This window comes from Brachyhypopomus gauderio, chromosome 3 (genome assembly GCF_052324685.1).
Source record: "Brachyhypopomus gauderio isolate BG-103 chromosome 3, BGAUD_0.2, whole genome shotgun sequence".
Lineage (NCBI taxonomy): Eukaryota > Metazoa > Chordata > Actinopteri > Gymnotiformes > Hypopomidae > Brachyhypopomus > Brachyhypopomus gauderio.
The window spans coordinates 22,662,173-22,689,552 of NC_135213.1; the positions used below are offsets into that span (position 1 = coordinate 22,662,173).

General features: G+C 43.5%; 1 protein-coding gene across 13 annotated transcripts in view; it reads left to right on the forward strand.

The window, feature by feature from the left end:
* Positions 1 to 680: 680 nt before the first annotated feature.
* The window catches only part of cacna1g (calcium channel, voltage-dependent, T type, alpha 1G subunit), a 158,621-nt gene continuing 131,921 nt past the window's right edge, over positions 681 to 27,380 (forward strand). For all 13 annotated transcript variants that reach the window (XM_077000484.1, XM_077000482.1, XM_077000489.1 and 10 more), the window contains exons 1-2: positions 681 to 1,320; positions 1,945 to 2,258. In XM_077000484.1, the coding sequence (XP_076856599.1) occupies positions 1,952 to 2,258 (307 nt within the window). In that variant the 5' untranslated portion in view covers positions 681 to 1,320; positions 1,945 to 1,951. The remainder of the gene's footprint in view (positions 1,321 to 1,944; positions 2,259 to 27,380) is intronic.

The window sequence follows — 27,380 nt, forward strand, 5'->3', positions numbered from 1 at the left end:
AACTTCAGGATTATAATTTTAGGTAATTAGAAGAGAAGTATCATTCTTGACATGTGGCTTTTTCTCTAGTTTGATTGGTATACCACCCTCTTTAACACACTGTTATCATCGTATGTACGGTCACTATATTTATGCTGAGGTAACTGATGTCCCTAAATTGCTTGACCGAGTCAGATAACATTGAATTTGAATTTCGCATTACAGTAATAAATTATAAATATCAATATTTTTACTGTCATGAATTGTTTAATATTATATAGTATGCATTGCACATAATTGGGCTTAAAACAAAGCCTATATGAATTTATGTCACACCAGCATGGCGCTTTATAGTAAAGTGACAGGACTTAACTTCCTCTAGTCACATGTGCTTCATTTCCTTCCCAGTTCCTTGACAAAATCCATTGCTTAATAAACATGTTCCAATCATAGAGTGGGTTTGGTCCAATCATAGAGTGAGTTTGGTCCAATCATAGAGTGGGTTTGGTCCAATCCCAAAGAATTTCAGGCTTTTTATTGGCTAACAGTAAACAATACAAATCCAGCTGTTTCTCAAGACCGCTGGTAGTTGAGTTTTGACAGACATGTACTTCAACCTATTAAAAGACAGGATGACTTTTAGTTACATTTGCTTGGTGGATGCCCTACCGAAAGGGAGGGGATTGTAAACTGAATCCAAATTCAGCTGTGAATTCGTTTGGATGAGCGGTTTCGTGCTATAGACCGTTTTGCCGACTGGAAAGTAAATGGAGATTTTTGTGTTTTCGCAATAATGGACAACAGTTCTGCATAGAAACGACTCATTGGCATTTTTTCGCATGTGGCGCTATACTGACACTTTATTATGTGTAGCCTACAGAAGATGTTATCAAGAAAATAGAAATGAATTAAAGATGTATGTATCTAATTGTCAATGTAATGTATAGTTTTGGATCGTAGATCATCGATGTTCTAGGAGAACAAAAAAGTTAGCGCACGTTTTACCTGCCGTTACACTGAGGTGCGCGTGTTGGTGAGAGCGAGGGGAAACGAGCGGAGATCATATTGGAAGAGCCACCAGGTTCGGAGGAGTTGGATTCATCTCGTTACTGTTCATCAAAAGAAAACATCATTTGGAGGCTTCGTATCCACGCATCTCTGAGTTGTGAGGAGCAGAGATGCCCCTAACCCTGCTCAAGCTCTAACCGCTACCTGCAAACTCAGCCCGACAGCTCGACTTTCTGTCCGCCTGTTTACTACAATCGGGCTACTTTTTAGTCACCAGAAATGATCGTGCGATGAGTGAGTTCCGTTTGGGCTTATTATCAGAGGCAATTACAGGTAGGAAATAACACTTATAACATTTGACACAAGAATGTCTGTGAAGCGCGCTGGTATTGTGTTACACATTGATCATTAGGATGTCCACTGTCTTCTCCAAATAACAGCCAGCGCTGAATTATCTGATTTGATACAATCTGGCATTATCCGCTTTATCCAGAAATTAATACTTTTAAATGGAAGCAGTGTCGACTATGCCTCATATAGCTTTAATTGTATCAGTGCTTTCATCTGTGCTGTTCCTTTACTTACTGGTAGTGTAGATTGGAAAATAATGATCGTTTTTAAATAAAACCCTAATTTTCATAGTTAAAACGCTTCGGTTGTAGGTTATATTAATAAGTTTATTATAGGTTTAAATAATCTAATATTCAAAATAATTACTGAAAGTCATAGAAATGTCGTAGTTCCAGACCATAATAGTAACAACACAAGAACACTGCAAAATAATTACGTTTGATATTATCTTTAGAAAAATGAATTTATTGTCAAGTAAAACCATTTCACACATAAAGAAATGTTATACATTAGTAATATTAAATAGCTGATCATGGATGTCATTTGCTCTTTTAAGCATTTATTTGTTTATTTATTTATTTCCAATTTGCATTATATCTCCTCTAGGAGGTGAATGATGGCTGAGGATGGAGGAAATATTTCTGAGGACCATAGAGAGAGGGAAGCAGAGGGCAGGTCCTCTCTTCCTAGGACTTTTATCCGACTTAACGACTTATCTAGTGGCGGGGAACGAAATGATGATGATGATGATGATGATGGAGCTGAGAGGAGGGAGAGTGGAGTCAGCACGGTGACAGAGGACGCAGCGTCGGCCAGTGGCGGAGAAGCCTTGCCCTACCCCTCCCTGGCACCGGTCGTGTTTTTCTACCTGAAGCAAACCACGAGACCGAGGAGCTGGTGTCTGAAAATGGTCTGCAACCCATATCCTTTAAATCTCTTGAGTCATAAGCCCGCCACCTCGCGAGGATGGTAAGGCCGGGTGTCCCGGTCCGCACACCTGTGAAGGTAGGACGCACGGCTGGTGTGTGGACGTGCTGCTCCTCACCAAGTGGTTGAGAATGTGATACAAATACACGCTTTCCCATACTCCGCTGATTCGCTGTTATGGAAATGAATTTTTATTTTGAAGTGTCCTAATTTTGGATGAGGTAATATTCTTGAGAACGCAGCATTCATACATGAAGTTGCTGAAATTCTGGAATGCACTCTTAGATACATTATTTAATGTCATCATAGAAATAAATAATTTTTGGCTGTAACTAATAATGGCACTGTTTTCAGTGAGGTCATGCTTCAGGGATATCTTTCCATAACATAGAATATGACAGTATAAATGTGGAAAATCACATTTCATACATTTTTGCCTATGCCAATCATTTTCTGACTACTTGAAAAATGCTACATGCAAATTTTGCACTGACAAGTGGAGGAAGGTCATTAAACCTCATTAGCAAGGCCAGCTCAGCATCTGTCTGAGGCAGTTCATCAAATCTCCTCATTTGTTAGTGTATTTGTTAATGTCATGACTTCTCTCAGCTGCTTGATCGAGTGACTGTAGCAGCCAAAAGTCAGTGGTATGTCTTTTCCTCAGCAAAATGTTCTGTGTAGGTTGGTGTGGGGTGGGGTGATTCGGGGTCAGTCAGATAGAGTGTGAATTTCTTAAGCTCAGCTGCCTGGTCATGGTGTGACTATCTTGCAGGTATCTCTCATTATCTCATTTCTCTGAGTCACTTGCTGTGCAGGGTTACTGCCTTTTACTCATCATGGGAGACTGAAGTCAGTATCTGCTTGTCACATGCATTATACAGCGTCAGATTACGTTTGCAGTTTGTCTGCATTGGGTGTATATATGCTGAATCATGAATGGAACCATTACTTTCAAGGAGTTTTATTTGATATGCAAACCATACTGATTTATTAGCTACTTCATTTTGTAAGTGAAGCTCAATCAATCTGCGCGGGCCGTGAGCTCTGAGCAGGCCCAGCGAGTCATTTCATTTAGTAAAATATATCCGGAAGCGAGTATCAATTCTGAGGGTGCGCACCCAAAAAACCCGTTGCTGCCTTTCACACTTCCTGGGTGGCAAATGACCAATGAGGACCGAGGTCACTGGAGGCAGAAGCTGGGGTGCGAGGTTGGCAAATATGTCCTGGTGGGGCATGTGTGTCCTGCTGGGGCATGTGTGTCCTGCTGGGGCATGTGTGTCCTAATGGGGCATGTGTGTCCTGCTGGGGCATGTGTGTCCTGCTGGGGCATGTGTGTCCTAATGGGGCATGTGTGTCCTGGTGGGGCATGTGTGTCCTGCTGGGGCATGTGTGTCCTGCTGGGGCATGTGTGTCCTAATGGGGCATGTGTGTCCTGGTGGGGCATGTGTGTCCTGCTGGGGCATGTGTGTCCTGGTGGGGCATGTTTGTCCTGGTGAGGCATGTGTGTCCTGGTGAGGCACGTGTGTCCTGCTGGGGCATGTGTGTCCTGCTGGGGCATGTGTGTCCTAATGGGGCATGTGTGTCCTGCTGGGGCATGTGTGTCCTAATGGGGCATGTGTGTCCTAATGGGGCATGTGTGTCCTGGTGGTGCATGTGTGTCCTGGTGGGGCACGTCTGTCCTGGTGGGGCATGTGTGTCCTAATGGGGCATGTGTGTCCTGCTGGGGCATGTGTGTCCTGGTGGCGCATGTGTGTCCTAATGGAGCATGTGTGTCCTGGTGGGGCATGTGTGTCCTGGTGGCGCATGTGTGTCCTAATGGAGCATGTGTGTCCTGCTGGAGCATGTGTGTCCTGGTGGGGCATGTGTGTCCTAATGGGGCATGTGTGTCCTGGTGGGGCATGTGTGTCCTGGTGGGGCATGTGTGTCCTGGTGGGGCATGTGCATCCTGGTGTGGCACGTGTCCTGGTGGGGCATGTGCGTCTTGCTGGGGCAAGTCTGTCCTGGTGAGGCATGTGTGTCCTGGTGGGATATGTGCATCCTAGTGGGACATGTGCATCCTAGTGGAGCATGTGCGTCCTAGTGGAGCATGTGCGTCCTAGTGGAGCATGTGCGTCCTGGTGGGCTGGGTGCTGGCGTGCTGCTTACCAGCGTAGGTGAATTGTTTGGTTTGAGGCACATTCACTGCAGCTCCTCGGAAGGAAAGAATGCTTTTTTGGATGGGCAAGCCGGCTGGCCCCGACTGTGATGTCTGGGTGCACATGCTTTGTTTTTCTTCGTGGGGAAAGATGATGAGCCCTTGCAGGCTTGGAAAGGCTGCCCAATCAAACACACTCGTTCTGCCTGCTGCATGCTGCTCAGCCCCCCCTTCTGCTCTTCCCTTCACCACACAAACCCAAGCCCCCAGCTGAAGGCACGCAGCCCTAGAAGATGATTCTCGCAGGCTGCCGCTGGGTGAGGGAAGACGGTGTGGTTCTCTTGGCCTGAGCGATTACAGAGGTATTCGACCTCTGGGATTCCTCAGCGAGAGCTGGACACACTTGCCTCTCCACATTTCCTTATTCGTCTTGCATGCTCCTTGGTGCGGAGGTCCCAGGTACTCATCTGTGTAAGAAAGGACCAGGGCAAAAGGTAACTAATTAATTGAGCATTTGAAAGAATATTCCTTCATCCAGATTTAATCCTGTGGCACAGCTGAATAGGGAGGGTTCACTTGAGGGGACTGCACTGTAGGTCAGTAGACACAATGGGCCACTGAATTTAAAATAACTTTTTATTAAGGAAATTATTGCTTACATTGGACAATGAAAAGTGTATTCTCAATGCCTGAGTATTCTCAGTAAAAAAAATCACATTTTATGTTGGTGTTGAAAGCAGAATTTCACTGGGAGGAGGTGAGCAAGAGTAAAAACAGTGAGTGTCAAACCATATAGTGAAAATGACTCCAAATGTTATTAGCATTCTTTCTATTAGTCCAGATATAAGTTTATGTACTGAGGTAGTACAGTGCTGTCAACACAGCTGCTTTCTCTGCATCCATGTCCATCCATGATTCTCACACGCTGCATTCCTTGCCTGAAATCATTGTTGTGACTTGGTAAGTGGTGAAAGTCTGGTAGTTTTGTTACAGAAGGGAAGGATTTATTTATCTATGTAGTGCACATATTTGACCTTTAATACATCTCAACGGCTTTCACATAAAGGTCACTGTTTCAAAATACTTTAAAATGTAGATCGGATCAATTCAGAACTCTTCCCACTGGAAACATGGAAACGTGTGTTTCCAGTTTGGAGGTATATGGAGAGGATTATTGATGGACCTTTGCTACTCTGAACCTCTGTGAAGTCCCAGACCTCCGTCTCTGCCAGCCCTTATGTTCCTTCTGTCTTAAGAGGTGTTATGAAGACTTCTGTACATCTGCACCACAATGAATCACCAAGTATCCATGCATCATAAGCTGATTTCTTGAAAAATTCCATCTTTCTCTCCAGCCATCTGATTTGCACTGTGTATGTATGAGTGTGTCAGTTGATGGCTCAGGTTTGGCCTTATGATTCATTTTGTTTGTGTCCATGGTTCATTTGTCCAATGTCATAGCTTTGTTCTCAATGGCAAGTTATAGCTCTGGCTGATGCCTCTCCATTTGACTTATTCTCCTCTCTCTAGGTTGGAGGAATCAATATTTGGCATCCTGAAGTGTGAGCAATGCTGGTGTGTACATTTGTATGTGTGTATCTGTGTGGTTGTGTTTGTGGTTGTGTGTGTTGGAGAGAGAGGGGGGGGTATGGAGGGCAAGAGAGTAAAAGAGTCCCCAATGTGGTGTCTGGAAAATGATCACTGATAGCTCTACAAATGCCTGTGATTGGATGGCAGACATAGAGGAATCCCATAGGTGTTGTCTCTCAGCCAATGGTCTGGTTAGCACAAGAGCAATCTTCACTCCTCTGGAAAATGGTTTTCTTTCTTTCTTTCTTTCTTTCACTTGAATGATCAAGCAGTTTTTGGCTATTTGATTCCTTTTTAAAGTAACTGAACATGAAATAAACACTTAATCAGCAGAAAATGTAGGGCTGGCGGAATATTTATAAATTGCTCACGAAGGGGAAACGGCAGAATATTTTTTAGACAATTATTAGAAGAACAAAGTCTTTCAGTCTTTGTTATTTTCATTGATTTATTTTGTATTTCAGACTTCCTGCTTTATAGTAGAAATTCCCATTTCACATGGGTCTTGTTGATGTGTTTTAGGACTGAAGTAGCCCACAGTAAAAGACTGCTTGTGTATTTATGAGCAGTTCAGGATACATATTACTTCTTACCTTTACCTACCCATGTACTGCTGTAAAAGTTACATAAACACTGAGTGATCAGATCATGGAACTTGAGAGGTAAGGAAAATGGTAAATGTCAAATGATATTGTTTTCATACCAGCTCTTACTTTCTTCGTGAGTGATATAGGCTCCCTTAACGTATGTGTGTGAGTGTTTGTGTACATTCATGGTATGTGTGTGTTTGTGACTGATTCCTGTGTTTCTGTGTGATTTCTGCAGGTGATGAGCTTGCTGAGCTCGCTCTCAGGTTGCTGGCTATGTGTTGCACTATGTGTGCTGTGCATCACTGCCATGTGCCCCTGAGAAACTCCACCCTCGCAGCTAAAGGGGGGGGGGGGGGGGGTGTTGCAGGGTGTTTATCCATGTCCATTTAACAGAGTCCAGAACTGCGCTAACTTGCACAAATCGCCTATCACGTTTTCCCTGTACCCACTTAGAGTGTCTCCCTAGTATCCTGACTAGTATCCTGAATGGCTTTGTGTGCCAATGACACGATTTAGGGGTGCTGTGTTTTTTAGGATGTGGAATGAAGCGTGTGAGGAGCTGTGTTCATTACGAAACAGTCCCATCCTGAGTGGTACAGTCTCACTCGCATTGAAGGCGCTAGAGACATTGGCACCTCCCGCAACTGTCTCCCATAATACCACCAGCACTCTCAGCTTGGCAGTGCTATACTTCATATGTATTGCTACTCCTCCTCTAATTGGCAGTTCCCTTGCCAAACGCTATTGCATTGTTGATTCATGATGAAAGATTTTCGAGTCCTGAAGCAATCATGGCCATAACTATTGTCAATTAATCACAATTTAGCTGCTGATTTCAGTCTTTGGCTTCTAGGAAGTGTTAAAAAAGGCTCGAAGTCATTCTTGCCATGCAGAAAATGGTCATTACACAGTCTTCAATATTTCATAATTCTATCATTTCTGGTTTTTTTCTTCTATAACACATTTCAGGCAGGATAGCATATATATATGCCAGAGCCTTGAATTAATGTACAGAGGCTCATTATGGTTCCCTGTCAAAGCCAGCCATCTATAAGGCAGCTATTTGAACAGGGATGGAGGTTATAATTAAAGCTCAGCTAATCTGTCCTTTAAATTACCCCTCTGTTACATATTGCTCAACTGTACTGATGGAGCCTGACTGAAACTTTGATGTATATGATATTTCCTTAGAAAAATGACTTCAGAGCATTTGAGCATGAATTGTTCGTTTCATCAGACATATTTAAAGTCCTTTGTTCATGTGTGCAGTACTGTCTGAAGTACACCCATGCCCTTTATCTCTGAAAAAGTAAGTGTTTGTAGGTTAGCTTGTTTTGCCATAAACACAGTATATCTGAAGACTGTGCTTTTAGTCTTGTCAGAAAATTCTGAAGTATCAGGTTATTTTTCTGAGTTCGTGAGTCAGCTAATTTCACATTTCTGTATCTGTGCCAGGGCAGTAGCTATAAGCACCCCCCTCATGCTGAGTGTGTGTGTGTGTGTGTGTGTGTGTGTGTGTGTGTGTGTGTGTGTGTGAGTGTGTGTGTGTGTGTGTGTGTGTGTGTGTGTGTGTGAGTGAGTGAGTGAGTTTGTGTGTGTGTGTGTGTGTGTGTGTGTGTGTGGGTGTCCTTACCACGTGGAATTATGCAATTATTCATTAACATAATACTTTTCTTGTGGCCATGTCAGCAAGTTATGTAGCATGCAGGTAAAACCACATGAAGAATCCACAAGCAAGTGTGTGTGTGTGTGTACCTTGGATCATGGCCCAAGTGTTTCCTTAATAACTGAGGATGACTGAGAAAAACAATATATATATATATATATATATAATATATACAATATATATATATATATATATATATATATATATATATATATATATATATATATATATATATATATATAATTTTTCTATAATTAATATATACAATATATATATATATATATATATATATATATATATATATATATATATATATATAATTTTTCTGTTTCTATGAATTTTTGGTATATCATAAGCTTTTCCTTGTGTTTTTTACACTGTTCAATACCCTCTTTCTCTCTTTCCCACTTTCTCTCTTTCTTTCTCCCATTCTTTTCCTCCTCTACTTTTTTCTTTTTTCTTTCTCTTTGGGCTTTTCCGTGAGATGTCTGTAAGTTTATATAGGAATCAAGCCAGGGTTTTCTTACCAGCTTTTTCTCATTAGAGAAGTAGAGGAGACAGGCTGAAGGGAATGGCATGAGAGTGAGAGAAGGAGAGAAAGAACGAGAGAGGGTGAGAGAAAGAGCGAGAGAGGGAGAGAGAAAGAGGGAGAAAATGAATTGGAAGGAGGTGTGGGATATATGTTGGCCAGCTTAACCAAATTCTCACAGGGCCTGTGAAGCTTGTTACCTCTACCAGTATTTGCCTCGTCTTTAGCGTTAGGAGCAGTGAGACTGAACCTTGCCTACCCCTCTGAGACACTCTTTGGATAAAAGCAACCATATGATCCATCTTTTGTCATTCCACATAAAACAGCGCTGAAACCGACTGTGATTGCCCCGTGTGCCTCTTTGAGTCCTCTGCTTCGCAGGCTGTGTTTTTAACGTTGGCTTTACTACATTCACACCTACTTGCCAGCTGGTATTTTACATCTCCTCTGCCTGGATTGTTTGCTTCAGAAAACTGACTCGCTGCATTCACTTGTTGGGGGGCTACGGACAAGAAGGCGTGTGTATACGTGTGTATTTCGATGTGTTTGTGTGGAAGTGTGTGTGTGAGCGGGGGCAGGGGTGTCGCAGCTTGCGAGGTGAGGCATTCCTGATTGTCTTGTCATCCCCTTCTGGAGTGTCCGCCTAGCCAATGTGGCCCCTTTTATCCCCTTTTTTGGACATACTCAACTGGATGTGGGTTTCAGGTGGTAGTGATAGACCCCAGGACTGACCAGTGCTTATCTCCACAAACACCACTCTTCACCACTCATGGTCCCAGCCCTCAGAGGCCTCTCCAATGGCCCTGTGTCATCAAATCTCCAATCAGAATTCCCAGTCTGGGACAGAGTGTCTGCGAATTGAAAAAGGCCATTTCTTATTGAAGATAAAGTCCCTTAGGTTATAATTATCTCTTGAAGCAGGATGGGAGGGGGGGTGTTACATAAAGGAAGTCTAATTTCTTCACTACACTGTGTGTTTGTCATTGCATATTTCTGTTAAAGGGCACTTGGCAAAAAAGTAGGCCCTTTTGTCCAAAGCACGTTTTTCTTCACAGAATAAAATGAAGCAGTATACCTCTTCATACCACATCTTTCACAAATTAAAGGCCAAAGTAACTTGGGTAAGAGGAGTCACATTGTGTTCTAATAATTGTTGTCTAGCACTTATCCAAGCAGTCCCCTACGGCAGTCATAATTAAAGAATGGCTTCCAGTAGGCACACCTCAATATTTTCTGCAGTCACAGCTCTGCCTGTCTGGGAGGGGGTGGAGGGGCGGGGGAGGGGGTGGTGGTAGTGGTGTAGGTGTTGTGAAACCTTCCCGGATTCCTTCACTGTACGCTAATTACAAGGTATTGCTTCATTGCTATTTTATTGGGGTCCATTTTGCAGTGGCTAACAATAAGACAGTGGATGTGGGAAGGGCTCCGGATCCTGGTTCTGCTGCCCGTTGACAAGAAGCGACAGTGACATTTACAGTTCCCTCCCCATTATGGTTAATGACTGTAGGTGATGCTGCTGAACACAGCTCATCTTAAGGCAGTGAGGAAGAAGCAGACTCCACCCGAATGCCACTCCGTCACCTGAACAGGCTGCAGCGCCGCTGCTAGCGCTGGTCCTGCTCTGAGGTGAACGCGTACCTCATTACCACTGCATGCAGGAGGAGACCAGCCTTGCAATGCTCCACTGAGGAATGACAAAAGAGGGCAAACGCAGAAGGCTTCCTTCTCTCTCTCTTTTTTTTGTGAGGTCCAAACTCTAAAGGTAGAATACGACATCAAAGGAAGATTCTGCACCCACAAAACATGTCATCTCTCACAGTTTTGGTGGTCATGGTTGTTCTCTCTCTTACCTTACACTATGGTTTTTAATCTGTGTGTGGCTCAGAGAGCACTCTGTGATGTACAGTCTTGCATGCAACAAGTGTTCATCCCAGTCTTTGTCATCTGGGCTCGATTCAGTGTTACAGTCAGGCTTCCCCTAAACACGTATTAATTTTTATTTGGTTTCATTTTTCTAAATCCCAAACCCCCATATTTTATTACAATTTATTGTGAGGGTTATAATTGTCTTGGTTGGTGTGTTTGTGTGTGTCTTATAGAGGGAGTTTCAATGTTGTAACGCTGGACGTGAGGTAATTTATTGTGTGTTGGGGTGTGTGTGTGTGTTAGCTGGGGCTAGCCTTCTCGCCTATATGTGTTGCTGTCACACTGAGTAAAGGGAGGAGGGGGAGACACAGTTCTCGTGGTTTTCGTGTCTCTCATTAACATTTTCTGTTCAGGATTTCCTACAAGATGTGGCTACAAAACCAGTTCCAGACCCCGTCCACCCCCCCTGCTCGTCTCCTCCTTCTCTCAGAAGGCAGAAAAAAAGGGAAGAAAAAAAAAGAAAAATAGAAATCTGCTTTTAATTTACAGGAGTGCAACAGGACACTGGAGCGAGTCCGCTGGGTCCTAACTTCCCCCTGCACTACAGCACACTTATCCAAATGCCTGTAGAAGTTATGAGGAGGAAAAAAATGAAAAAATGAAATGAATCCAGAAATGAATCCAGGGACCTTGGCAGCAGTCTGTTGTTGCGAGAGCCTTTATTATGTACCTCTTCCTGGGGTCTGATTTCAGTCCCAGTATGTGTAAGGTAATTCAGCAAGCTTCATGCCCTATTCTGGGCCTGTTGTCTTGGGTAGAAATTGTAGCTTCAACTCTGCATTTTACTTGCTTTGGACAGTAATATCTAATAAGATGGAAGGTGCCTTCAGATGAAAGAAGTTCCTTATAGTTTTACATTGTGAATAGGACTCCTGCCAGAACTATACAGGTATATGGCAAGAATAATAGAAAGGTGCAGTCTTTGGTGATTCAGTTTTTAAATGTTAAGGAAATTGATTTGGTTTGAATGTCAGTCAAGGTGTTTCCACCCTATAAAGCAGAAGCATTTCTTTTTATTTTTGGGGTTTTTTTGGACTTAAATAATTGTATACAGACACAGAAATTCATTACCAAAAATGGATAATAATAGACTTCCTGCTTAAGTGAAATGATTGTGTCACTTTGCAGATAGTAAAGAAAAAGCAAAATAGAGTTTCCACCTCCCTCTAGTATCTTTTTAATAACTTGTCATTCATATGCTCATCTGTTATGAAGTGGAAAATTGGAAAAGCCCATTAGGTTGGGCGATAACACAGAAAAGTCTGAACGTGTGATGGGAGAGCTGTCTCTCACTATTAAGTCATGGTCACTTTACGACTGCCTCAGATATGATCTTTTGTGATTCTCCTGTGTTCTTCAGTCAAGCATTAGACAATTTAAGAGTTGAATTGTTTTAATTAATCGCAGACAAGGTCCAGTTTGGTGAAGTCAGCCAAGCATGGCAGTTCACCTGGTTAGCCTTTTTTTTCTGCCCTCTTCTTGAAAGTTGTTGTGGAACGACTACAGAATTCAAACAAAGTTAAAGAGATGAAAAATGCATAGCAAATTCTTGCTGTAATCCAAATAGAAGGGCATCCGTTTCAAAATGGCCGTGGATTCTCACTCCTACAAGGGTGGCGTGTGTCTCATTGCTTAGGCCTTGGAGTGTGTGTGTGTGTGTGTGTGTGTGTGTGTGTGTGTGTGTTGATTTCATGAAGGATGCCATATACCTTTATTCCAATGGGTCATCTCTCCACAACCCCATGACACTCATTGGTTTTCATCAGGTTCGCTGTATGCATTCCTCAGCGATGGTTAAGGCTATACAGTATATTGCACTGACCCTGAGGAGTGCAGGGCAGTCCATTAGCCGGGTGCCCCTTGTTGCCAGTGTGACTTAATATAGTCGGCATAGGCAGAGGATATTGGCATGAATAATTGATAAGGCATCATACAGCAAAGCTGTGCATTTTTGAACTGGAGTCACGAGTGCTTTCCTTCCCGATTCTGCAGGTTGTGTTGGCCCTGAGCAGGACAAATAGCTGATGAAACGACTGGCAGTGAGGAGCTGGAGGTTTGGTACTGTGTCCCACCCTCCATGTCCCCTAAAACATACGACTGAGACACCCCCCTGCGCCATCCTAAAGGATCACTAGTCAACCTAGATATGGGCCTGGACATGCAATGTGACATCGGCTCTCATCATTTCTTCCCTCTGAGCTCAGAACGAGCGAACACCCTGTCAGAGGAAGGGACGAAAAGGCTACAGACTTGTTGTGGTACACGCACCGTCCCACGGGAAGCAAATGAGAGGCTGGCTGCTAACTCTCTCGTGCTGCACCATTTATCTTGTCGTGCGGAGTGTAATCATCGGAGCGGTGTGCAGGCTCTCCGACGGCCCGTGTCCGGGGAACACCCCAGGGGGCTCCCGCCTCCAAGCTGCCCTCACAGCTACGGTGACCTGGATGAGATCCGAGACTCGGCGCCTGTCCACACTGGCGCAGAAATGTGGCGGTACGGCGGGAGCTTGTAAAGCTGTGTGATAGTACTAGTACATCTAGATTGTTAGCTAATGCAGGGCTTTGTGGTGAGAGTGCTTTTTATGTATTCTAGTGGTATTTGGGTGTCCCTCATGATTCTCTGTCATTGAGTAGGATACTCAACCCACACACTGGAGATGGTGTATGTGTTTTAACTACAGCTGGTACACCATAATTGCTCAAAGGTACATTGTTATAGACAAACAGAGTAACTTAGAATGAACTGTTAAACTGAATGGTCAAAATAATTTGTTTGTTGTAAGCATTATTATGAGAGTTCTTGTCTTTTAAATTGGGAGACCGTGGCTGTGCTTGAGTATTCTAATGCTGCATTGCTCTGATGCTAGTCTGTGCGGGAATAATCACTTCACCTTCCGCCTCAATGACAACACCTACTGTAGATAATGGGCATCTATCGGTTGGTTAACGCCTGGTAGAAGCTCTTTGGAAAACAAGAGGTGTCTTAAATCAAGCATGAATGTGAATTATTTAGCTAGTCTGTTCCCTCTAGGAAATCTGGACTCTGGGAGAGAAGGGAAGTTAGTCGAGCTCTTGGCAGCAGCCCGTGGCACTGCAGTATGGTGGATTTTTCTTCCCCTTTCCTCGTTTGGTGGGCTTGTGCATTTTTTTAAAGCCCTTCAGCCATGAGCGGCGAAAGACTCTCTTCCGCATCTCTCTTTGACTGCAAGCTTTCATCTGATCCTGACATGGTGTTACGTACTCACAAAAGATCCCAGCTTTTAGGACAAATGCCCCCCCCTGAACAGCAGCCAATCATCACGCATGGGCTTCCCAGACTGCTCTCTGTCTCTCTCTTTTTCGGTCTCTCTCTTTCTCTCCTCTCCCTCTCTCGCTTTCTTTTCTCATTCTCTCTCCATCTTCGCGACTGGTGTCTTATTTTAATCAGCTTTCTTCCCTCAAGAGAGTTCAGAGTCTGGCAATCATTGGAATGAGTAGATGTACAATACTGTATGCTGAGTACTTTTCCTTCTGCTATGATAACTGCTCGCCCTTCCTCAGCCAGCGTTGTCATGGAAATCAGTTCTCCTTCATAAAAAAAACCCTGCTTCTTTCCTCGTGCTTTCCCCCCTCAGTTTTCTCTCTTTTTTCCATCTCACTTTCTTTTCCCTTTTTACCTATCCATGGCTTTGTTGCTATGGTTTCTTGCAGAGAGTGTGGTTAAGGTGTGACAGTCCTCCTGTGCTGTGGGTTTTTGTCCTGCCTGTCAGGTTGACGTCTCCATTGACCGTCTCGGTTTGATAACGCACCAGGGGAGGGGCTCATTTTGGCTGCGTTCACAAAGCATGGTCACAGGCACATCTGCATTATTCCCCCTGCCGCGGGCTTCCACCAGCAAAGGAACCAGCGCACCACACTCCTGTGTGCTCTAATCTAACTTTTTGGGCGGTTGTTGTCTTTGTTGCATTTGGGATTTTCTGTGCTGTATTCTCCGTTGTTTACCACGCCTGTGTCAGTTGCCTAGGGACCTCACAGTTCCTCCAGTGCCTGTCCACACTCCATGGCAACTGTCCGGATGTGTCAGACTGTGTCAGACTAGACTTTAGGAATAAATGTTGCCATTTGTTTTTCTGTCTGTTATCAAATTTAGCCTAGTTACTATTGCCAATCACTTAATCCGAATTTGTCTAAGCTGTGTGTGTGTATGTGTGTGTTTGTGTGTGTGGTTTTATGTACAACTTTGTTTGATCTCATGCTGTGATCTACCACATCTCAGGGAAGTGTAGGGAGGTCTCGTGGTCAGCAACTGCACTGTTAGAGTGTAGAATTTTGCATCTTCCATTTTGTATTTAGAGAACTGCATTGCTTAGCAGCGCAGTTACAGTAGTGACCACAGGCAAATATATGCAGTATGTGTACAGTTTATTTCCAATGGGTGTCACTGGTTTATTTTATTAGAATTGATATTGGAATGATATTAAACTGCTGGGATTTCAGCCCATGTGAACCCTGCTGGAGCTCCAGGTACAGCCCGTCTTCTGGATCACTGCCAGCATCTTAGCGCGGTGATGCTCAGAATCGACATGAACACTAATGCTCAAGAAAGCAGTGGACAATATATTGAACTGAAAGGTTTTGCTGCCTTTTTTTTGCCAGCTCAATCCTTATGAAAATACTCAGCACTGCCAGTCTGTCTCTCCTCTATTACTGTGCTGGTGGTTGAAATTCTATCACAGAATCACTGGTTCTGATTGGAGTGCTCCTGCGAGATCCTTGGGTCTCACGTGAAGTCCAACACTGAAGGGTGGCTGAGGAAGACGAGGAGGAAGAGGTGCTAATGTGACCTATGAGACCATCAGAGCATAACAGAGGAAGACAGTGCCACCGCACACTTGAAAGTGCTGTTATCTGCAGTGACAGTCACCTGGGGTGCGTGGGTGTGTGGGCGTGCACCAGTACCTACCCTGCGGATGTTGCAGAGATAGGGGAGGGCGTCTCTGTTCCACTCTTCACCCTTTGGAGGTGCTAATTTAGCACAGATGACCAGTTGTTTGGGATGTAGTTAAGGGGAAATCAGAAGAGAACTATGGCTGGATACCTGTCTGACAGCATAAAATTCAATATACGCAAATCCATAGTCATGCCTAATGACCACTGTATAATATATATGTGTTAGTGTATACACACATACACACACACACACACACACACACACACACACACACACACACACACACACACACACACACACACACACACACATATATATATATATATTTTTTTCTCTTCACAACTAAGTATAACTATAAGCACTTGTTTAAACTCATTTTAAAACACAGCACACTATAATAAACTATCCTTTGATATCGCTTTTGATTGGTTATTCACTCTGAACACAGCTGCAGAGTTCTGGCACACCAGACTTTAGAGGAGATTTGTGCTTTTGTACCCATGGCTGTCAAAGTGATAGTATCAAAGAGAATGATTAAAGCACTACTGATCCACAGTCCATTGCAGCTCTGGAAGATTTGCATATGCTAGCACTCCTGGTGCTTTATGGCCAATCATGAATGACATGCAGCCGGCTAGCACACAAAGGCTGGTAACCTGGTTAAGTGACACAAACCCGCCAGGGAGTGTGGCATTCTGTGGCTGGAGACACACTTCCAGCAACATAATGTCCTGTGTGTTTGAGTGTGCCTGCTCGCACATGAATGGGTGTGAATGGTATGTGTCTAAGTTGATATGATTTACATTATGAATTGTATGTGCACAGTGTGCCTTATTAACAGTTCTCTCATTAACAGTTTGTAAACAGCAACAGCCGAGGCAGATGCCTAAGCATAAATTAGAGCACGAGGAGGGTGAGAAAATCAGACAGATACATTTGTGCATAGTTGGATCCATCTTCACTTATGCCTTTGTGTGACCACTTTTGGGTACTGTGATGACAGTGTATTCATTCATTTACCTTCATGGTATGACGCCACTGAAATAAAGAAGTAGCTTAAGAAGTCGCTTGTGAGGTTGCTTGTGAAGTAGTGTGTTTCTGTTGTGACATGGGAACCTAATTCATTCAGCCCAAAAGGTTTTCATGGAGTGTGGGCTCCTCCTTTGGAGTAGACATAAAATAGGATTTGTTTAATATGACAAACTTCATTTGGACCAGAGTGTTTTCCCTCATAAGGTAATGATCACTTCCCCAGCGAGCAGCCTGCTACGTCCCCTCTACCAGAGCTGACGGCGTCTGCATTTCTTTTCAACGCGGCCCTGTGCCGTCAGTCTTTATGAGAGGCGAGGCTGTTTGCACCCTGAAGCTGCAGCTCTGTCAGTCTTATCTGCCAGAGGAGTCTGTGTATGTTAGCGATCCTAAGAGTGAGTATTGCACAGGGAACCCTGACAGCATGTTTTACTTTCATGTTTTGTGTTTATAGCAACTCCACATCATTTGTCCCATGAAAGCTTGAAAAGGTCTCAGTGTTTACATGGTCTGACTGTTTTATTCAAGACCCTGTTTTCTTTTTTGTTCCACTTTTTAAAACTTCTCACTTAACACTGGCTACTGTGACAGAATATCTGTAGACGATGACCTGTCTGTATTGTTAAGAAATGCTACCTACAAGTTTTTATAAGAATATCCTTATTTATTATGGCAGTGTTCCTGGGCACCTCACGTGTATGGTCTCCACCTTTGCCTGTAATTAATTTTTTAATAATGAAGAAATATGCTTCCTGTCCAGGTTGAGCCATTTCTGTCCTGCATAACTGAGTGTGGATGCAGGAGCACTTTGCTTAGGCCGCTGGGAGTGCTAAGTAGGCCGCTGGGAGTGAAGGCTCTTGCCCTGCTTGTTTGTTTTGTTTTTGTGTGTGACACCTCCTTCATGGTTGGGGAAACGTGTACTGGGGGGGGGGGGGGGGGGGGCAGGCACTCAAGGCTAACCCGTGCACCCCAGCCCCCCACAAACGCTGCAAACCACTGGATTCAGCAGAAGTCCAGCAACAGGGCTATTCATTATGAGTTTATGAAAATGGGCCGGCATCCACCCTCCACCCGTGTCTTGCGCCGTCTTGCTCTCTCTAAGGTCCTCACACGTACTGCTCATGTTGGTGCGAAGCTTTAGAGGTCGGAGCAAGAGTGATTCACGTGCTGTGTAATGTCCTGCTTCAGACCGTGAATTTAGTATCCTGCTCTGTACCATGACACTGATGTTCTGCCCTAGGTCTGTTATGCAATATAGAGAGCCATACTGCAATGACTAACCCCAAGCGGAGTTTACTCGTGCATAAGATGAGGAAGGGATCTTGGGTCTTGAAAAGGATACACCAAAATCTGGTCTATTACAGAGTCGATAGACTATCGATAGTCAAGATTTATTATTTCCCCTTTTACCCCTACTCCCAAGGTGCCCTATGTTATCCACAAAAATGATTTAAAAAACCCTGTTTCTGACACAACATATGCAACTATTTTGATAGAGAGCAATTTTATGCGTAGACTCCTAGGCGAGACCACTAGTTCACCACAAACGTCCAATAAATGTTACTAAACAAGACCTTCCACAAGCTGAAGTCCCGCAGTCCATTGGCTATTTAAAATCCTCACAATGGATAAAAGATACTCCGCAAAAAAGGAAAGTTCCAATGTTTGAATACAGGAAAGGCAGGAAACCTCCATGAATGATATTGCTGTTTTTGTCATTTTAAAAAACAGCCTTTCCATTAAATGAAAACCCTTCAGTTTATATTCAATATCTGGACTGGTCCAGTAGGTCACATATCCATGGATGCTTTAATAGAGGGATGAGACCTAAGCTCCTATAGCCACGCCCCCTCAGCTGAGTAGGCCGTGTCTATATTAGGGAAGAGTCTATAACAGGGAACAATAGAACACTTTACAAATGCTGCCCCCTGTGCAATCATCACATACCCCCCCCCCCCCCCCCCCCCCAGAGGCATGGGAGGACCAAAATAGGCATTAAGGTTTACAACATTTATCGTCTCAACCTCCCCATCACCTTTCCCCCACATCAGTGGATATCCCAACATCTACATACAGCAGGCGAGACACCAGTTGTCTCGTGTATGATCATGTTAATGGTGAGACAAAACTCTAGAATCCACTGATCCCAGTTAGTTGTCCAAAGAATGACTCGATCATAACCTTTATACTTTTATTCAGTCTCTCTGTCAAGTTGGATTGAGGGTAGCCATCATGTTATGGGCGATTCCCCAGGTTTCACACAGGTTCACCATGATCTCACTTGTACATTGCGGCCCCTGGTCTGAAACTATGGAATTCAGTATTCTCCAGCTAGTGAAGATGTCGGCCCTGAGTACAGTGCATACCCTTGATGTCTTGGCATTGCACATGGGAAACAGCTTGGTATAGTTGTTGACAACTACCATCAGTATTGTTTCTGTTGCGACTCATGGAGTATGGTCCCATGAAGTTTACTCCCAACTCCCCTGGCTGGTTGACCTCTGTGTATAGGAGAAACATGGCGGGTGGAGTGTTGGGACTTTATATTGCTGGTAGGTGTAACCTCCATACTGAGATGGTTTAAAACAATGCAGTACACTTTTTTGATGTGCAAAGTGTATACGTCCAGTCCTGGTTTCTTGATATGTCCCCATTTACTTCCTCACATATTGAACTAGTGGCCTGAGCAGCCCCAATATCATGTAAGGATGATGGAAGATTGCACCAATATGCTCCAGCTACCGTAGCGCATACTGCTCCTCCTGGTAAGGTAGATGTTCTTTATAGGGCATCACAGTGATGTTAGCACATCCTTTTCTGTAGCGCACATGGAAATTGCATATGTCCTGCTCCTAACCCCACTTTGCTTGCCTCTACCTGGCCTTGGAATGACACATTCACCAGGGGCTGTGCTGCTACTGGGGATGAGAGCAATGCATCATTTATCTTTTGAAATGTATCTTGACACTCCATTGTCGAAGCCCAACTGACATTCTTCTTTTTTAATTGGTTCAAGGGAGCAGCAGTGTCAGCAAATCCTGGAATGAATTTATGATACCGTCCTACTAAACCTAAGATCCGATGAAGGTTCTTAAGGTCAGAGGGTGGAAGATATTCATATATAGCCTTCATGGTCTCAGGATCCATCTGTACTTCTTTTCCGTGACACTACGTGGCCTAGAAATGTGAGATGGGTCTGGAAGAGTCAGCACTTTTTGGTGTTTAGGGAGAAGTGACAGAGGTGTTCTTCCAGAATCAAAGAGGGAGAACACTATGATGTCATCAATGTAAACAATATAACATATTCCTCTCAATTCTCCAAGACATGCTCCATCAGCCATTGAAAAGTGGCACTGGGATTCTTGAGGCCAAAAGGTATTACTCTAAAGTGGCACAGTCCTTGAGGCATTTTGACAGCCATCTTCATCTTCCAGTACCTGCTAAGCATATGCATTGTACTGAAATATGCAGCTCCCTCTAACAACTCCAGTATCTCATGCACTAGGGGCATAAGAAAGGTGTCCAAGTGGGTTTTGGCATTGAAACCACAACAGTCCTCACAGAATCACATTGAACCAGCACGATGGGAGCTGCCCAGGGAGAAGATGGTTCAATTATGCCTTTCTTCAACATATCCTGAATATAACCTCTGATGATCTTTTGTTTTTGGGTTGACACACTATCAGCCCTTTTCCTGAGTGGGACTTCATCAGATGTGTATGGGATCGGACCCCCAGAATGGCTGACCCTAGCTTTTCAGTCCAAACCGTGGGCCACTTCTGCAGCAGCGGTCTCAAAAATTCAGGCTGAGCAGAGATATTACACTGGGTGTTTTCAGTGTGGTGTATAATCATAGCCACGTATAAAGAGATTTCACTATCACCATGGAGGCTGTCTTCATGTCAAAATGGAATGATTTTATAATTGTTTTCAGGTATTCAGTTAAGGTATTCAGGTGAGACTGTAGGATTAGTTTCATGACCATTAGAAAATCTAGGAAAAAGCTATAATATGTGCAACAGTATGTGCAATGAATCACTATCCAAAACATACACGTTTACTTTAAACAAGAACAAAGGTCAAACACAATGACACCCTACCTAAAGCATGGGTCTCTGTACCATCCGCCAGAATAAAAATAGATGGATTCAGGGCTGGAAGGTTTCTGGAGGCTTGGCCAAGTTGTTTCAAAGCCGCTCTCACATAAGAGTGAAAGAACTCCCCAAACTCCCCAAGGTCCACTACTGTATCCAAAAAGCAAAGGTTTAGCTCATACCGAGGTTATTTGTCCTTCCTGGTAGGTATCTTTCCCTCCCTTCTTCAAGGGTTTCTTGAAGGATGTTATTCTGCGATCGGCTGAGTTGGCATTCTGCTCCTTGACCTGGTAGCCTTTTGAGGATGTCCAGAAATGTTCTATCATAGAACCGGGTTTGACGAGTTGTTCAACGGTAGAGACCACTCCTCACAAACAAACCCGCTAACCAGCTGGGGATTGTGCGCACTTAGAATCTGCATGACAAATTTTTCATCTGTCATCTCCGGTTTCCATTTTAAAACAGCGCTATAATCATAGGCGAAATCACGCAAACATTGATTTGGTGTTTGCATCAAGGAATGGAGGCGATCTTCAATCTCAAGCTGAATAATCTTCAAATGGAAAAGTTTCTAGAAACTATGATTTAAAAGCAACCCATGTCTTTGCCCTAGCCACTAGCTACCAACGTCTTGCCAATCCGTGATGTATTAAGAGTGCAGTTCATGATCTTTTAACGGTCCAAGTTCTATAAACTTGACCACATCTGTAGTGCTGGTAGACTCTTCAATTATTGAAAAACTCATCTTAATGGGTGGCGATGATTGCATGCTCACCAGGACAGCGCTCATACAACTCAGGGATCCCTTAACATCTGGGCTAGACATACAGTAGTAGGTGTCCAGTGCCTACTAGATCATATGAAGGTTATGTTGAGGAAAGGCATAAATGGACTTAAATTACATATTGAGGATATAATGAAGAAAAGCAAAAGTAAAAGTCCAACAATAGTCCATGTCATGGGGTGTGCGTGGGCTACTACCAGTTATTGACTTTTGTCCATCATCTTACAGGACATTCCTGTCCCTCTGTTCCAAGATAATGATTCTCGCATTCACAAGGATGCAAATGCAACTGCTTGGTATTATGAACTTTCAGAAGCTGTCACACATCTGGACTGGCCTGCAAAATCCCCCGATGTGAATCCTCTTGAAAATCGGTGGGACTACCTGGAACAACAAGTAAGAGGCCATCCAGGGAAGGCATCCACGAAATCTGGCCAAACTGCAAATCTCTGATACACAGCTTTTATTCATGCTTGTGGAGGTATTATATTCATTATTCAGTTAGTCACAGGTGTTTTGTATAGTGAGATTATTAAGTGAATACATAGCTGGGAAACATTGTTGTGGGATCCCATTATGTGCTATATAGAGCTGGGGGAACATAGGACACTGGGAACTTTGGACTCTTAGGACATAGAACCCTGGGAACATAGGACCCTGGGGACATAGGAAGAATGCTAATCGTGAACCTTTAAATCCTATTGAAAAGCATCTCAACCCCTTTAAAGTGATTTCAGCCCCCTATTATTTGCAGTGTTCTGCCAGACTGTTAGGTAATACAGGAGGAACGAGGACAAAGTTATAATTCTGTAGATGTTCCAGTCAGTCAGTACAGGTGCTGATGCCAATTACTTCAGAAGATTAGACCACAATAAAGCAACGGAATCTCCGTCTCTTGGCTGAATCGCTTCAGTGTAGAGGTGCGGCAGAAATCACTGGTGGTGCACCGAGGGCCCCTTTGGCACATGCTGCGTGGTGGAAGTGTGGGAGGTTAAAGTAGCCTGTGCCGTCTCTGGCATGAGAAAACAGAGACTAGTAGCTTCAGAGCTGCCTCGAAAGAACAATAAAAGAGAATGTGAAATTCCAGAGCAGATTGTAAAAGGAGCCTCATATGTTCAGAGACTCAGATCTCTTGCCTGTGTCTCCCCTACGGAGGCCCACACCTCTCTCCATCTCCAAGTGAAAGTAGAAACTAGCACACGCAATTCCTTTATTCTCTCCCTGTGTGATTCTCCTGTTTTGTTTACCTTCTGCCCCGCTGCCAGTAATTGTTCACACATTGCTTTGTGTCCATTGAGATATGGTTCAGCAACACGTTTTTCAGCTGACAAAATGTAAAGGCTAGCAGTTGCTGCACTCGAGCTGTGTGCGTGTACTGCAATTGTTCTCAGTGTTCTCTCTCCCAGATCGTAGGCTGCTATCACACTGTGTTCAAGCAAAGCATATTTGCTCATCTGCTAATCAGTTATTAATGTACTTTCATGTTTGCCACGGCAACAAGTTGGATGTGGGATGATGTGTGTTTGGAGTATGCGGTGAATTCGAATGTGTTGTTGAATGCAGATGTTGTTGATCAGATTACCTCTAGATCAAGTTTGGGGTCCTCACTGTCCTTTTAGAATGTAGCCATAGCTGCCAAAAGACTCTGAGATCAGCCTATGATATGAGGAAATACCTTCTGCCAGTTTAGAAACCAAAACATTCCTCTAGTAAAACAATGAAAAGAAAAAAAAGAGCAATCTGATTGGTTGCTTAGTCAAGAATGTTTAAATAAGTGACACCGAACAGTTTCTGGCCCCAGCACAAGAACAACAACTTATTTAGGTGTTTCCTTTGCCAGAGGGTGAATACAAAGCAAGAGGTTCTAATCACTCCATTTCAGTCCCATTCGTTTCACTTTTCTGTGCAGAAAAGCATTCATTTAGCGCCTACATGCCCTGCAAATATTCTGTATTGAATTGTGCAGCTGTATAATACTGTAACTTCCACTAATCTATTCTGTGCTTCATTAATGTACAGTATAGTCTATCACTTTACTCTTAGCTAATTCCTTTTCATTTGTGGCTCTGAGTGCAGATGTTATGAGGAGTCAGACTTGTCCACAGCTATATAGCTGCAGAGATTTATTCTCTTTGCCCAGTCTCTCCAGTGGTTTTTTTCTGTTGTAAGGAGGCTGACTTCTCTATGACTGAATGGTTATTTATAAAAACTTTGAATTACCTGTATGTCCAGGAGCTGTCAGTTCTCTGCATAAGGGGCTACAGGGGAGGTTGCTGAGCAGAGTGCTAAACTGATGCTTCTCCAGGGTCAGTTATGATATCAGTGATCTGGAAAAAGACAGGCGTCTCTCTGCCAAAAGACAGATGTTTTTACAATACATTTTATCTGAGAGTTATAATGTTCAGCTTGTCACTGGTGCAGTGAGAACTGTCTTTGGCAAATGCATTTATTAATTGTCTTGAGGAGCCCAGTGGCGCCTTCGGTTCAGTACATGTTTCCTGCCTTCTCAGTGTGAAGCAGCAGTGGTTTGATCAAAGTCCTGGTCTCTGAGAGTAGCAGTGAGTGTGAGATCGTCAGGTCACTGGAAGCTGGACAGTGAGCTCTGCCTGGCTGACTGTATGGTGAACCCACAGTGTAGTGCTGGCTGGAATCTCACCCAGCTTTCTTCTGCTAATCGATTCCTCCAGCGGTCCGTCACAGAGGACAATGGGCCAGGAGTCTGCCCGTGCTTCAGCTCCTGCATGACTATCCTGTTGATGTGCTCCACTTTCACACTTTCACACATTTTTTTCACACAAAAATGACATTCTGCCTTTCACCTCACCTCTTACTTCTCATCAGTCCTGACATTTTCACTTCTTTATGTTTTTATTTTCTCTCTATATCTCTCTCCCACTCGCTCTCTCACTCTTTCTCTCCTTCCGCTCACTCTCTCTCTATCTCTCTTCCCTTCCCCTCACTCTCTCTCGATCTCTCTCTCCCACTCGCTCTCTCACTTTCTCTCTCCTTCCCCTCACTCTCTCTCCCACTCACTTTCTCACTCTCTCTCCTTCCATTCACTCTCTCTCTCCCTCTCTCACTCAATCTCTCTCCCCCTCGCTCTATCTTTCTCCCTCTCTCCCCTTCTCTCTCTGTCTCTCTTTCTTTATCTCCCCTCTCTCTCTCTCTCTCTTTCACTCCCCCTACCCCCCACTCCCTCTCCCCCATTCTCCCCACTCTCTTTCTCCTCCCCTTGCCTGCTGTGTGCTACGGAGACATGGGAACCGGGCGGTCGAGCCAGTGAGTTATTGTTTGTTTTGATACGCTGGTATAGATAGTAATGCCTCTCCCAGTTGCGCAGTCGCAGGGGAGAGGGGTACAGTTGAGTGGTGCAGTGGTGGCTTTTCTAAACAGCCTCAGCCCCGTCATCCTCCTCACTCTGAAGCACACGGTTCAGGAGCTCTCTGCTCTGCTTCCACTCGCAAAGAATGGTGAGGTCAGGTCAACTGTTATAGTGGCTTAGAACTACGGTGCTATATGATTTGGTGAGCTGCTCACAAACAGCATGCGTTTTCCGGGGAAAGCAGCGATGTTGTCACGTGGTGGCCATGAGAATTGCTCTGGGGTGGGCGGAGACGTTTGTATGTTGCCCCTAGCTCAGTACCCCAGGGGGCTTGTCCGGTATGCAGCCCTGACTGCTATCGCTCCCTCACTGTGGGATTTTGGCTGTTTTTTAATTTATTTATCTATTTATGCACTTCTGGTCTCCTTCGCAAAACATACTCTAGACAAAGAGAGTGGGATGGGAATAAAACAGTGGGATGGGATTGGTTTAGCTGCCGGCAAAAAGATAAACACTTTGGGTGCTTTCAAATGTACCTGCTAGAAATGTTTCCTAGAGCCTTTGGGACTGGGTTCCTGTACTGGGCTCTAAAGGACTGTTCAGTGACACTGTTTGTAGTGCTTTACTCTAACTCTTTAGTCCAGAAACAATGACTAATCAATGAAAGCATAGGATGTCAGCTTTAATTATTTTTTATATTTATATTTTATATTTTTTATATAATTATATTTACATGGTATTTGGTAAACATTTTGTGTGCATATTCCTCCGATTTCAGAACATCACAAATAATTTGACAATTCATTATGTATTTATGGCCCATTGAGTGTTGTAGCATGATTAGTTCATGTCTAAGAGAGTTAACAGAAGACCCCCTGAAGGCCTCATCATGGGACATAACAGTGCCAAAATCAGCTCAGCACTGAACAGCATGGCAGACCATGAAACAGCGAATACTCTCTACTGTCAATACAGTTGAACAGATCAAGATCTAGAAATATTAAAGATTTGATAAATCTTGTCATACTTTAAATAGTTTTTAATTACAATGTAGTTTATTAGTGAATTGAATGTGATATTCTGTACTTTAACCCCATTGTCATTGTTTAGTCCATTGTTCTCGATTTCAAATCCAAAACAACATACATTGTCATTGTCAGTTTCTTGCTGACTGCACCGTATGTGTGTAATTCAGAAAAATGCCAGTATCCACAATAATATATTTACATTTACATTTATGGCATTTGGCAGATATATACACTGCTCAAAAAAATAAAGTGAACACTTAAACAACACAATGTAACTCCAAGTCATCCACACTTGGTGTTCAGATAGGAAGCAACACTGATTGTGAATCAATTTCATCTGTTCTTGTGCAAATGGAACAGACAACAGGTAGAAATGAGAGATTTTCAACTGATTTCAAAGATTTTTATTAATTGAGATCTAGGATGTGTATTTTAGTGTTCCCTTTATTTTTTTGAGCAGTATATATAACATGTGGAATAAACTGGTAGAAGATGCGCTTCTGGACTCTTCAACCAGGAGGGCTAGGCAGTGTGTCGTGACACACGGGATTGTCATTTTCATGTGCTGTTGAACACATGCGTGTTGTGTATAATCTTGCAAACGCCTTTCAATGTGGTCTTTTTCAATAGTTCAAACACAACCAGTACTCACTAATCAGTAGAACAGTATGTAATTCTTAAGGGTATTTTTTGTTTTTGAGTATTTTCACTGCTCATCTACCTGCTATGCCTGGTGCTCTGTAAATGTCTGAGAGTGCCTGCCCCCAGCTGGAGGGGCCATAGTCCCTCAGAGTGACGTCACTCCTGTGCTCTGGTATTGTGGCATCCTTAGCGGGTCAAAGGTCACTTTTTCAGGGCTGTCTGGGGAATTCTCAGCATAACCATTAACTTTTTTCCACGTGATCAGGCCTCTCTGCATCCTCCCCAGCAGCAGAGTTACCTCACTATCCCAGGACCTCAAGCTTTCATTCTTACCCTCTTACCCTCTTACCTCTCCCTAGTGGTGGCAAAACCTTTTTCAAATGCTGCTATGATGCAATATGACACCAATCCTAAGATATGAATGATCCATCTAGCAAACACATTTCTAATTCCCAGACCAAAATGGTTGTAGTAAACATTAAGGTTTGGAGTAAACATTCATTAAACTCTGATTACAAATTGGAAGATGATTAATGTAATTGTTCGTGTTTGCAAAATAAAGAGGAAAACATTTTAGTGAACTCTCGATATCAATTAAAATTCTTGGTCCACAGAATCACACCGAAGCTCTTAGAATCAATTCATCGATCAAATTCCCAGTCTCTTTCTTTACTAGATCGGGTTACTCTACACACAAATGTTTTTCCAACTGGATTCATCTGAATGCTTTTCCCATTTTTTACTCCCAGTTTAGTTGTTTTGCCGATTCCCACCCACCAAGTTGCTAATCTACCTTTGTCATATGACAAATTCCAACTGTGCAACCGTAAGCCAAGCACCCTGTCTTTCTCA